General features: G+C 42.8%; 1 protein-coding gene across 2 annotated transcripts; it reads right to left on the reverse strand.

Moving 5' to 3' along the window:
• Window positions 1-115: 115 nt before the first annotated feature.
• Window positions 116-12711, reverse strand: hivep2b (HIVEP zinc finger 2b). Of its 2 annotated transcripts, XM_035673561.1 has the most exons (7): window positions 12516-12711; window positions 6100-10085; window positions 5242-5399; window positions 4918-5093; window positions 4415-4513; window positions 3539-4326; window positions 2331-2750 (listed from the first exon to the last, which is right to left on the reverse strand). In XM_035673561.1, the coding sequence occupies exons 2-7, from the start codon at window positions 9979-9981 to the stop codon at window positions 2331-2333; spliced, it is 5523 nt and encodes a 1840-aa protein (XP_035529454.1). In that variant the 5' UTR covers window positions 9982-10085; window positions 12516-12711. The 2 variants fall into 2 exon arrangements, with proteins under 2 accessions (XP_035529455.1, XP_035529454.1); XM_035673562.1 differs by lacking the exon at window positions 12516-12711 and having other exon boundaries at window positions 116-2750; window positions 6100-9981.
• Window positions 12712-13356: the final 645 nt, after the last annotated feature.

Below are 13356 nucleotides of genomic sequence, written 5' to 3' on the forward strand. Positions count from 1 at the left end.
AAACCCTTCCTTGTGTGCTCTAATTTAAACAATCGTGAATTATGCAGGTGGAAAGGTATGGAAGCCATTTTGAATAATAAAGTTAAAAACATGAAATAAGCTGCAACACACATCCTTGGGTTAGAAGTATATTCTTTTAAAACAATTTTGAATTTAATCTGAAAAAGTAGAGCACCAAACAATAAAGTCCCCATAGCATAAAAGAGGCACTCCATCCTGACTAACCAGTTTGATGCAAATAGCTAAACAACAGATTGGCTACTGAGGGTTTTTTCCCTCAAAAAATCTTAGCTGAGAGGTAAAATGATTTGTCCTCTGTGTGTTTTACAGGGAATTTCATAGACATGAGAGGCACAATGCAGTTCAGTAAATATGAATACACAATAAAAACAAAACACAATCTGAATACATACTGTATGCAAAAGCAAATCGAAGGCTTCACTTTCCCTTCACATTTTATGAGCATTCTGCACCGTTATCACGACAAATAAAATTACATAACCATGAAATCAAAGCTACATACATCTTCAGAAAGGGAAACAAAATTAAAGCAGTGCACCTTTAAAATTTCTTTATGTAAACATGAGTGAACAAAGTGTTTTCTGACTTTGAAAGCCATTCTCAAACTGGTAACATAACCACTTGAAGATGTGAATACACTTTTTTTAAAGATGAGACACACGGTGTTAACGATCAACACTGTGCTATTTTCGCCCTCATTAAACCTCCATTACGTCAACTGCAGACATTTTACCTCTTAAAGAGATATAAACACTCTGCATAAAAAGTTTTCAGAATTTAACACTGCAAAAATAGTTTAAATCATAAAAATACACGTATATATACAGAGAAGAAGTAATGCATTTGGTGAATGATTACTTACATTTTGAGCTGAAGCACAGTAATAGTCATCCAACTCACGCTGTTAACATCATTACTTTAGTATTACTTACAGTAAGTGATATTGATTTATCCAGTTACACTTGAAATGCAAGAAAACACACTATTGACTGATCATCATAGCCCCTTGAATTTGTGTGCAACATGTTTCACAAAATGAGAAACGTGAAAAAACGACTGGAATGTTTCAAAACCACAAGAGAACATAACATGTTTTACTCCCCCATATTCACTGACCAAGTCAGTTAAACATCAAAGATGAAAGGATGAAAGTGCATCGTCAAAACTCATAAAATGGTCATCTGTATAAGAGAGAGAAAAAAAAAGCTGTTTAATCAAAGCAAAGACATGAGATCAAAAGCATTGCCAGCGTGGCTCACTGCATAACTGCATCACTGCTGCATAAGTACAGATATACCATATAAATAGTAGTCAAATATTTACCAGTATCAATAAGTGCTCACGTTCTAATATATAAATACATCTTACAGTATTCATAATTACATATTAACTTCCTCTATTTTTGTGCAATAGCAAATCCCATGCATTTTTACCAAGATAAAAACCACAACATTAAGAAAAATGCAACATAAGAAACATTTTTTAAGATTGTTTCACATAAATCAAGCTGCATCCGTCTGTCAGCAGACCTGACAAGACAAAAAAAGAAAGATCTTTCCTTTGAGCGAACTCTCTGACAGCGCCGACACATCTGAATAAAGAGTACCTCGACATTTTTCCTTATTCAACAACAACCTTCTGATAACAAAATGATGAAAAGCAAAATAAAGGCACAGACCCTTGTCGCTTGATTAGAAGCACCAAACTGCACAAGAAGCGTCTACTTAAAATTTGGTCAGACTGTTTCATAATACACATACTTTTCCCCTTATAAATAGTCTTTATTTACTGCACTACTGCATCACACCTTGATATGATTACATTAAACAACAGTCTATTTTCAAAGTACACATACAGTAAAATACACTGTTTGTATGCATCTAAGAAGGAGTATAGGTTAAGGACATTTGTACAGAATCCATAAATATAATTTATGTGCAATTGTACGCAAACTACTATGTTAAACAAAGGCATATTAGCATAATATCTTTCCATATTGCACCTGCACCCAATAATGATTCTCCACCTTGCAAGACATCCTGCTGCTCGTCCAATCATTTCAAAGAGTCTCTGGAAAGAGGAGCACATCAGACAACGTGGGTTTCTTCTTCACTGTGAAGGTTTGATCTCCACTCAGATTCAAAAGAAGCTGTCTGGGGTATGTGCAAGACCAGAGGAAGTGTTATTATATTGCCTCTAATGGGATAAAGATGAGGTTATGTGCCTAAAGGGCTGAGGACGACAGGGTTGCAGGTGTAGCAGGGGACATCTGGTCCTGGATCAAATCAAGGAGACAGAAAAAGGGGGTTTCAGTGTGGGTCCTCTGTGGTAATCTTTAACGAGGCGATGGCTTTCAAGCAGGTCTGGACGTTCTCCTCCTGTCTGCTGTCCCTGACGCCGGGGTCGAGGCTTTTCTCTTGAGCAGCCTGATGGGAGGACAGCTGGTTCTGGCCTCTGATGTCCTCTCCTCCAGTCTCGAGCCCATGGACAGATCCCTCCCTGCTGCTGCAACGCTGGCCCTCGCTGCTCTGGGGGCTTGGCGCCGAGGATGTGGTGACATCAGTGCTGGAGGAAGGCGGGGAGTGTAACATCTGGAGCCCTCCGACAGGAACGACGGGGAGCAAACTGTGGGCCTGCTGCTGGGAGTGGAGAGGGAGGTGGCTGAGGATGTTCTGGTGATGAGAACTGGCAGCACCAGGCAGAATAGAAGCCAAGCTGCTCCTTTGATCCTGAAACGACATATTGGCAGCGTTAGGAGCAGTTTCAACATTGCCAGGATAATTTTTCATGTGAAAAAATATTTTAGTTAGCAAAAATGCAGAAATGTGAGAACATAACACAAATCCCCTACTATGGCTGCACAACCCATCAAATGATAAGGGTGTGTGTGTACAAATCCAAGCAAAAGACTAGAACCAACAATGCATTAGTCCACATCTTACTTCATTACTTCGCTACCCTGGCTGTGGCACTCAGCTTCAAGCCCATTTGCTCCTACAGAAGACCCAGCTCTTAACGAATGCATCATGAATACTTTAATTTAAAAAAAACACTGAATAACTCCCTAAGATAGGTGGACATAGGTTTTAGCAAAATAAACTACAGTGTGTATTTATGGTAAGTTTTTGGACAACAATGGAGGTCTATGGCACAGAGGTATAAGCTAGACTTCAGCTACATGGTCAATACTTTGTATTAGTATTACTGTATCCTTTAAATTTTTTATTTGAATAAATGAAATGTTAAAAATGGCCCCAAAATAAAAAATTTCAGTTAAGTGTAGAAGTTTAAGAGAAAATAGTAAAAATGTCCCAAACTGGCCAACCTTGAATTGTTCAGAAATACAAAATCTGTACCAAAACTTAATCACTTGTTCATCTGCCCATGGCCTAACTTTCCAAAAAGCTGTTTGTTGTTAAACATTTTTACATAACTTGCCAATTGACAAACAGTACTAAACCCATATTTGGCAGAGGCATATAGTTGAACTGGGTGCAGAACTCATCATTATACATACCATTTCCATTTCAAAGGCTGCTTGTTGTTGAGCCATCTCCATCTTTGCCTGGTGTCTGGTTTTATCACAGCTGCCTTTGTGTTGGTGCGAGCCTCTGCGTGGTGAAACCGCCCTCAGCACAACTCTCTGCCGCCCTCTCACTGAGGATTCACGCTTTCCAGCCAGCTCTGTTCCAGGTGACATGGGTCGTTCAATTGAGGCCGGCGAGAGGTGCTGAATGGGTGTGAAGCTGGGCGAACCAGGCCTTAGCGGGGAGGTATCCCATCTGGGAGAGGAGCGACCTCGCGGGGAGAGTTCTCGCCTCGGGGATGGATAACGTAGACGTGACGGGGAGGGCTCCCTGATGGGAGACTCCCAACCAGGCGAGAGCAGACAAGAAGAATAGGGGTCAAATAGGAAGCTGGCCTGGTCTGGAGACAGCATAGTCAGAGAGTCTTCATCCATGGACTTCTCCCTCTGGTCTGTTGCAAGGACAGGTCGATGGTCTGAGCCCATTCGCCTGCCAGAGGACTGTTGGCGGACATCAGTGTCAGGCAGAGAGGTGAGGGAATAGCCATGGACAGTGGCGGTGGCTGTGACTGACAGAGAAGTAACTCCACAAGGCTGAGGACTCGTGCTTCTTGAACGTAACTTTGGAGTGGAGTCACCCTCATATTCATCGTCCTCGTCATCATCTTCGTCTATTTCGTCAACTTCTTCATCCATGCCGTCAGAGTCCTCTGCGTCTGAGAACTGGTGTTTGGTTGTGACGACGACCTCTGTCTTGGACTCTTGTTGGTTGTCATCCACTTTAAAAGACAAACACATCCGTTTAGTTGGATTTATTTTGCTATAATTCATGCATGTGTAAGAATGTTATATATGTCAGTATCTTACCATGTTCCTGTATCTCCGTCTCATCCATTGTCACTGACACTCCCAGTTCAAGACATTTCTTCATGTGTGCCTTTGACTTCATATGTTTAGTCAGGTTTCCTGTAAAATGACAGAAAAAAAAAATTTCCAGTGAAAATTACCTGCATTTGTTAAAGGAGCAGATATGTTAAACTGGATTTTCACCCGAAATGTATGTCCCTATACACCCAGTGTTTTTCTTACAACAAGAGGACATGGAGAAAGTGAAGTGAAGAGAAAAATGAGGAGACAGAGCTGCTGATTTTGCACCGTAGTACCTCTAAATAGCAGCAAAAACTACAGAGCGTTTGCTGCTGCTGCAAAATGGTATTTTTAAAATCAGATATGCAACCAGATTTTGTATTATTCCTTTTTTTTAACAGAATTTTTATCAAATGTAATCTAAATAAACACTGATATAACACTTCCATTTTTTAAAAGAAAAACTGCAAATAAGACAGTCTATAAGCATAAAGAATGCTCACCTTTAGTTTTAAAAGCAAAGTTGCAGACCCTGCAGATATACGGTCTCACGTCTGTATGGGTCCTGATGTGTTTTTTCAGCATGCTCGGCTTCTTACAGCGAATACCACACTCCTCACAAATGTATTTACCCCGGCCTCGACCTCTGACATACACATAGTCTTCATTGGACTTGTACCTGAAAGATAAAAGCAGTATTTAAATGAGGAAATACATAAAACAGTCCTGATTACGTAAAAAGAGCATATAAGAACATCCTAATATAGCTGCTGTACTTGCTATCAGCAGAAATGACAAGTGTTATGATAACTTATATCTTGACTGACCCTCCCTCGAAGATCTTAATGCGTGTTGGCACTGTTTGGGTTGTGGAAGCCTCCCTCTCTTTCCATTCCTCCTTGGTAGTTTTCACTCTGCAGCTGATGTCTTTCACCTTCTTCCCGTAGGTGATGTCCACCTCTTTGGGCTCCGGTTTCCTCTGCAGCTGAATCCGATGAACAAACATTTTGTTAACATCCATTTTAAGTGGACACCTTATTGACAACGTAACATGATGCCTCCAGTATTGTATGTCCCACATGGATGTTACACAGCATGTTTTGCAAACATGACTTGTGCTACTGCTGCTGCTATCCTAGGTGTGATTTTTGTGCCATGATAAATTTTATCAGCCTAAACCCAGTGCAAGGGGAAAATGCATCCCATTGCCAAGACACATGATATTTACTGGTGTCTGGTATGTTCGCTGCCAAGACTTTTTTTGCAAACAGTAAATGCAAAGCAAGTGATAATCAAAGCTTATAACATCATATCGAGCAGCAGGCAAATTATTTCCAGATACTTGCCAACACTGGCTGAACTTTCTGTCAGAAGTTTCAAAGTGTGCAGTTGTGCCATATTTTGGGTATTAAGGTCATTTCAACTTTCTACATTTCAAACTCTCTTATCTCTTGCTGACATTTGGGGCTACCAAGGTGGAAAACTGCCCAGTGCAGCTTGATTTACTTTAACTATAAATATAGTTCATTTATAGGTATAGTGATACTAGCAAGACCAATTAAATGTCTCGTAAATAGGGATTTACTCTTATGGTGCAGAACAAATGTGTTTTCTTTAAGTTTAAGACATTAATATGCTTTAGAAACAATGCAGAGATGGGATCATTTTAATTAAAAATTTCTCACCTGTTCCATTGTCTGCCTCCACAGTATGAGGGATGAAACCAGTTTCCCTGTACCAGGCTGACACATGGCAGCCACAGTGTATATAACTTTATCTCCCCTCTGTTTGGACCGCAGTAGAGCCAGAGCAGCACTGGTACTCAGTTCAAGAGGATTCGGGTTGTGGGAACTCACACACCAGGTGGCGTATACAGAGGAGAAGGGAGCGTCGCTGTGAGAGCAGCTCGGCTTGGTGTAGTTGAGGTAACACCAGCTCACACCTGTCGTCGTGCGAAGACTTGGAAACTGAGATAACAGTTTTGAATGCTCAGTGTCTGAGATCAGGATGTCTTGACTGGTAACCAGCTGTGCCACCATATCCATCTGCACTCGTTTCTCCATGCCAACTTCTTTTACTTCGCTGACTGATATCATGGAGTAGGGAGGTGAGCTGGTTTCCAAGGAGCTACTTTCCATAGCTGACTCAAGTCTGTGGTCAGTGGCCTCTGTCGTTTTTTGCTGAAGTGTGATAAATTTACTCCTACTTGAATCATCCAGAGCATGAGGTGTGGATGCACCCTGCCTCTCTGACCTGTGCCCCTTCTCTTCACTCAAATAACATTTTCCCAACTCCACAGCACTCAGCTCCTCCACAATCTGCCCAAACATTCTTTCTTCTTTCACACGTTTTTGCTGCTTGACCTCCATGAAGAGGTCCAGGCTGCTGGCGGGGGATAGCATCCGTTTGTTTGCGCCACCGCTGGAGGCGTTAGTGGTTGAGATAGTTCTGGAGGTCAGAGAGAGAGGGATCCCTGTCTTGAGTTTAGCTGATGACAAATCAAGGGCTTCAACACTAAGGGTGTGTGTTGAAGGGGGTCTGGTATAAGGTAATACATTATGAGAATCAAGATTTCCAGACAAACGTGAAGTTTGATTATGAGAGGTGGATGTAGTGGAGCTAACACTGTTATACTGATTGTCGAAAATCTGTGATACTGAAGTGTATGTGATACTGCCATAGGATGGCACATGAGTCTGTATTCTTACAGGAACTAGCAGGCTCGGATGTGACAGCTGGGGAAATGTATTCCCGGTGGAAAATATTGGCAAAGTCTGCGGAAGAACAGCAACTGCTGTAAATGGAGGGGAGGTGCTGCTGAGGTACTGCGGAAACACTTGTGATGGGACTTGTATTACCTCAGTGTCCATATTCAATGACTCCTGTCGCACCAAGTTTCCCCTCCTTCTCTCCCTCAGAGCCGAGTGGCCAGCACTGATGTCCACGTGTCTAACTTTGGATGTTGGAGAAAGACTGCCATAGTCAAATGATATGCTGCGTACCTCTGGGAACTCCTTGCGCAAGTTACACGGCGCCTGCTCTGAAGAGGAGCGTCTCATTTCATGTTGTTGACGCTGGTTGAGCACAGAGAGGGAGTGCCCACTTCCTGGCACAGCTAAGAGCTCTAGTGGTTTGCCAAATTCATCCTGCCTTGCTGGAGAGACTGACTTCAAGCTCTCCTCCCTGTCAAAGGAGAAGGTGGAGCTATAAGATAAGTTGCTGTCTTGGCTTGGGCTGCGGGAGAGACTGGTGCAGGCAGACTCAAAACTAGATTCACCAGAGGAGTGCTCGATATCAGCTAAACGTAGCCTTTTCTTCTTTGGAGGGAGCTTTTCTGGAGGGAATTGTGCTAAAGTTTCACTCCTTTGAGGCCACTGAAACTCCTCCACGTGCTTCTCTGGCTCCTTCACCTGCACCTCTGGAGCTTTTTCTGGACTGTCAGGTTCTACTGTCACCCTAATTTCTGGAACTTGTATGTTGGGCTGTCGCACAAGTTTAGGGCCTATTTGAAATGATTGCCTTAGCCTACTATCACTCCCTTCCATCTCATATGATTCACTTGCCTCTAGAGCTTGAAACGAAGAAATACTTTCCTGTCTTTGCCCGTGATACTTGTATGATTCTGACTGTTCAGAGTGAGGCCTGTTTATTGAGTTAGTGTGCTGGATAACAGAAATTACATTCCCTAAAGTTTTCCGACCAGACATTTCAAGGCTCACTGATATGTCCATGTCACACCTGTCCATCTGTGCTAGCATAATTGAAGAATGTCCTTTTCCTATAGCCATAATGCCAGCTGCTGCTTGTTTTGAATCATAGTCCCTGCTTGAATCAAACATTTCTTCACACTGTTCATGATGACCCTCATATTGACCAGGCAAATCTTCCTCTTCCCTCTTCTCTTTCCGACGCTTCCGTGTTGCCAGTTCCATTGCATGTCTCTGATGGCTTATATTAGATGCCATAGAGGGGTAATTTTCCATTTCCAATCCTGAGGGTGAAATGCCACTCTCGCTCATCTTTCCATGGCTGTCGGTGTCTGCGTGGCCATCATGTGCGGAGAGTTCGAAAGCAGCTTGCCGCCTGAGCCTCCTCATGCCCCCAGTGCTTGTTCTCTCATCAAACGAGTGGCTGCCTCTGAGGGCTTGAGGCATAGTCAGACACACTGCTGAGGATGTTGGCATTGAGTTGCTTCTGATCAGAGGCCCAACATCAGAGCCAGGATCTAGCAGGGGTTCTTTTACCTCTTCCCTCGTGAATGACTTAGTGTTTATTTTGATTGACTCAACAGTTTCTTTTTCTTGGGTGAAAACACGGGAAACGCCTTTCTCCGAACGTTTCCCGGTATACTCACTTGAATCTGTGCTACAAGCCATAAAAGCTGCCGTCTGTTTAGGGCTTGGCCTGTAACACTTTCCAAACATAATTTCTTGATAGGACTTTGCGTTAGTGTTCGGAGGACCAGTCTGGTGCTCGGTACTCTCAGAGCGCGAGAAGTAGCCCGAGTCCGTACTGCCCTTGCTAGACTGACTTGGGAGGGACAGATTGTGGTCAGAGTCACTGCTTCTTTTTTCAGACAGCCGAAGTGCAAGCCTCTGTTTGATCGTGCAAGATTGAATTGCACGGCTAGCCTCAGCAGCGGCAGAAGGTGCATTGATTTCTTGGGGTAGGGATGAACCATCCTGAGCTGACATCGATGTGGCTCCCTTTTTCTGAGCAATGAGATTTAGTACTTTTACAGCAGTGTTATCTGATCCCTCCACTGGAGAGTCCAGCAGCAGCAGCGGGTCATTAAGAGTGTCCTCGTCCGTGTCCGTGCTTTGCTCAGCATCAGAGAATAACTCTCCTTCCCCTTCAAAAGACCCCTGGTCTGTATTGGCATTGTAAGAACCAAGTTCTGAGAGTGGCACTGTTCCAGCTTTGACAGAGTGAGCATGGGACTTTCTGTGTTTGTATAAATTACTCTTGGTTTTGAAGGAGAATCCACAGGGGACACATGGATAGGGCCGTTCACCAGTGTGTGAGCGAATATGTTTCTTAAGCACGCTGGGTTTGGCACATGCCCTTCCACAGTAATCACAAACATACTTCCCAGGCTTTTGTGGTTTCTGTTCCACCTTACACACAGTCTCTGACAGCTGATCCATCCCTGAATGGGAGCACTGTTGTTGGACTTCAGGTGAACTGGTGGACTTCCTTTGAGATGCAGGTCCAGGGGACTGGGCAGAAACTACATGACCTATAGCTTTCTGTCTGCCAATGGGAAATGGTTTTGTGGACTGTAGAGGATATGAAGACACCTCATAGTCTTGATGGCTTGTGGACTGAGTTTGGGAGTGCTGATCTTCTAATTGCAAAGATTTCCCTGAGTCAGACATTTCTTTGAAACCACATGTGTCTCTGCTCTGACCTTCTTGCAGTTGTTGGTGCCACCCTTTGACTTCCAATTCAACTGATGAACTCCTTTTAGTCTGTGCTGTTTCTGAGGGGCATGTCTTCTGGGCAACATTTCTGTTCTGACACTCAGTGGAGCTTTTCACCCCTGCAGTAGTTTCAAGTGACTCCATGAATCCAATGTCACTTTCTTTGGGATCGATTTTCAAGGACACTATCTGTTATGTAACTGTAGTGATATTAACATACATGTGAACTGATTGCAGGGAAGGGTCATCTGAAAGAAATCAAACAGAATTGACAATTAGACAAACTTAAATGTGGATGAAAAAAAACAATAATCTAAACCAGGACCATATAAAGATTCACAAGAATGTTATCAAGACAAAAAAATTGAAGAAACTTAACCCTCAACAATCAATTCCACTGTTAAATTTGAGTTTAATTCCCCTCTTTGAGAGTGAGAGCTTTTCAAGACTGTTTCCCAAAAGTCCTCCTAATAAAATTAGAGTATAAAATTCATAATGAGCTCCATCACAGCAGGAATGGAAAAAACTATGTTCTCTTTACCAGCCTCTAAAAAACCAAAGGTACCTTGTGTCAACCCTGGCAGATGCCCCAAATCTGTTTACACACAGAGATGTGTGTAGGTATTTAAGGGATATGCTTTTCTCTTAGCACGTGTCATAAATTGTTGTAGATATGTATGTTTATTTTGTGTGTGTGTGTGTGTGTGTATGTGTGTGTGTGTGTGTGATTCCTTCATCAAAGCACCGCCTCCTTTCAGCAAGCATTAACAATCTCAAGATCAACTCCTTTTCCTTCATGTGAAATGTCACTATTATTCAAATATTTACTGTTTTAAGTGCAAATGTATGTGTATGAGTTGATAAATGGTCAGACATCAGAGTTGCTTTTTGAAGGGGATCCATGGAGAAGACAACTTTGTATTAATATATGTTGAAAAAACTACAATCTAGGTTTGCATGCCAAAAAAAGTGAAAATGATCTACTAAACAAAAAAAAACTAAAATCTCTGCAGAAGATGCGGGGTATAGTGTCAGTATTGAAGTATGGTTTGTGTTGATGCATGCCAGCACACACAGGTAACCCTGTTCACTGATCATGGGCGATGAAGTGTGATGAGCCTACCTGCACCCCTTTTGATGCGATATTGAGATAAAAAACTTGTTTATCCAATGCCAGGATCATATCATAACATCTTCAGGTTCCTTTTCTCTTGTGGCATTCAAACCCTTTAACTCACTGTGTTACTACTATCATCCTCCACACACTGAGCTGCACGGGACCACGTACATAAACATGCCGGACTCATCATCACCCCTGTGGTTAAAGTGAATTGCTCCTGCCACTACACTTTCGTCTCATACCATGGGGATGGGTCTCTGAGGGCACGTCATTTCCATCTTCTCAGTATCAAATGCTGTGTCCTCCCTAACGAGGTTATGTAAGATTATCTGGTTCAAACCCTCTGAGTTCCCCTTAATTAGGACATCCTCCGACTCTCACTCTCTTTCTCTCACTCCCTCTCTTTCTTTGTTAGCACACCACACACTCCTCAGGCATAAACCAGAGGATACGAAGCCAAGGTGACTCTCGAGATGCCAAGAGATGCTTTAAAGCAGATGTTAAGGATGATAATCTCATATTTGTGTTTTTAAAAAATGCCCATTGGCTTTTTTGACTGTTTATGCTTCAGTAGCTCTGCTTAGGGACAGATTTGAGGGCTTCTTCCAGAGCAGGATAGAAGAAAAATAATGAAGGCATATGAAGGATGGCGAGGGCTGCCTCAGATTGGAACAATCCATGTTTCAGCTGGGAGGTTTACAGAGGAAAACTAAGTGGGGTGCCTGGGGGTAACAAAATTCAGAGGCCTGGTAGGGAGCTCCCTTTCAAGGTCGATCTGACCTCATTGCTTAGTTTCCATCCTCTGTGAGCTATGAGAGGAGGGAAGGGGAATATGGGTGCAGAGTGACAGTGAGATAAGACCCTCAGAAACAATGCATACCTTTGAACTAACCATGATAGAGAGGGAACAGAGCCGACATATTCAGAGTCTCATTGACAAGTCTCTCAACAGACTTTTCTGTATAAAGACTGTACTAGCAGACCTTTCACCGCAAATTTCTCTCGCTCCCGGCAACAAGCACTAACCTTTACGAAAATATATGACACAGCAGCAATGACGTGCAACAACAGGAGGCAGGTGGGTGGCAGTAGGTGTGTTTCAGGACGATAGTGGGCTGACTGTGATACAGTATGTCCGCATGGATGGAGAAATTACTTTAGAGAGATTTATTTGAACAGCAGACATTCGTGGGGCACATCCCTTACTGCTTTCCACACACGAGAAAGGACAATGAGCAAACAAATGCTGGTTATGGAGAGCATCGTTATGCCGCTGCATTACATCACTAGAGTTTAAGTTAGCCATTAAAGGAAACAGGCATGAAGCCTCACGCTGACAACAAATCCATAAATATCATAAGGAGATGACCGGCTTCAGAGAAGCTGGATGGTAAAACCCTCTGTGGTACTCTAACAGCAACATAGCACATAGCATGCAGAATCAATCAACAGCTCTCAGTGTGATCAGAATGACACAAAGCACACGGTCTGATGGGAAGAAAGCCTTGGCTCATACACCAGCTGACATTCAGATATCAAATATAATCCTCATACAAACCTGACATTTGAATAGTCCCCTGTCCCATATCGACAGTCACATGTGACATTCCTCATGCTGCATAGTCCGTTTCTCCATTCTCCTCATGTCTGGGAAACAATAATGAAATAAATTAGCAAGGTAAAGTCCCATCAGTCATGAAGCTGCTGGCTGACTGGGTGTACATTAGAAGATCTATTGATGCGAGCTAGTCACCAGAGAAAATACCCAACCGTGACGTGCGGACCCAGGCACAAAAATAGCAAAGGGGCCCTGGGAGGGATTACACAACAGCCCACATTTAAGGACGCTTTTCCTCTCTCGCTGTGTTTCAGCAGCTGCCTCACACTACACACAAAGTGGGGAGTCAGATATCATGATGCAAAGAGCTAAACATCACCTTTCTAGATCGCCGGTGTTCATTCATCCCCAGATTCAATCATTTATTTTAGCCTGATATTTTGTGATCTGGAATTCATTCAGGTACACACATTCATGAACTATTATGATATAAATCACTTGGACAAAGCGTGTGAATAAAAGCAGAGCAGAGGAGAAACGCAAAAAGTGACAAGCACTTTGAAAGACACTAATCACATGGTGCAGCAGCCCTGAATATACATTTCCTACACCGTGATCCTATTCACTTTGTATATAGAGAGGAACTCAATGAAAAGACAGCATGTGGCTGGCTGTGAGGATGCTGCAAAAATTAGACATGTTCTCTGAATTCTTAGACACCCACAGGCTGTTCAGAGCCAGTTCTTCCCATCACGACAGGATTTGCTTTGTGAATGGAGAGAGTCGTGATGAGGGTGTCATTAACACGGGAAAAACTAGGACAATACTGCAGATTATGTGC

The sequence above is a fragment of the Morone saxatilis genome, unplaced genomic scaffold (assembly GCF_004916995.1).
Source record: "Morone saxatilis isolate NCDOM2014 unplaced genomic scaffold, NCSU_SB_2.0 Contig3, whole genome shotgun sequence".
NCBI classification, from domain to species: Eukaryota; Metazoa; Chordata; class Actinopteri; family Moronidae; genus Morone; species Morone saxatilis.

Bases quoted from the DNA above. Each gene is read 5' to 3' on its own strand.
- hivep2b (XM_035673562.1), bottom strand. From the start codon at position 9,981: ATGGAGTCACTTGAAACTACTGCAGGGGTGAAAAGCTCCACTGAGTGT. The intron at 5,094-5,241 runs GTCAGTCAAGAT...TTTATCTTTCAG, and splicing joins ATTAAGATCTTCGAGGGAGG to GTACAAGTCCAATGAAGACT. The intron at 2,751-3,538 runs GTATGTATAATG...ATGTCGTTTCAG, and splicing joins CAGCCTTTGAAATGGAAATG to GATCAAAGGAGCAGCTTGGC.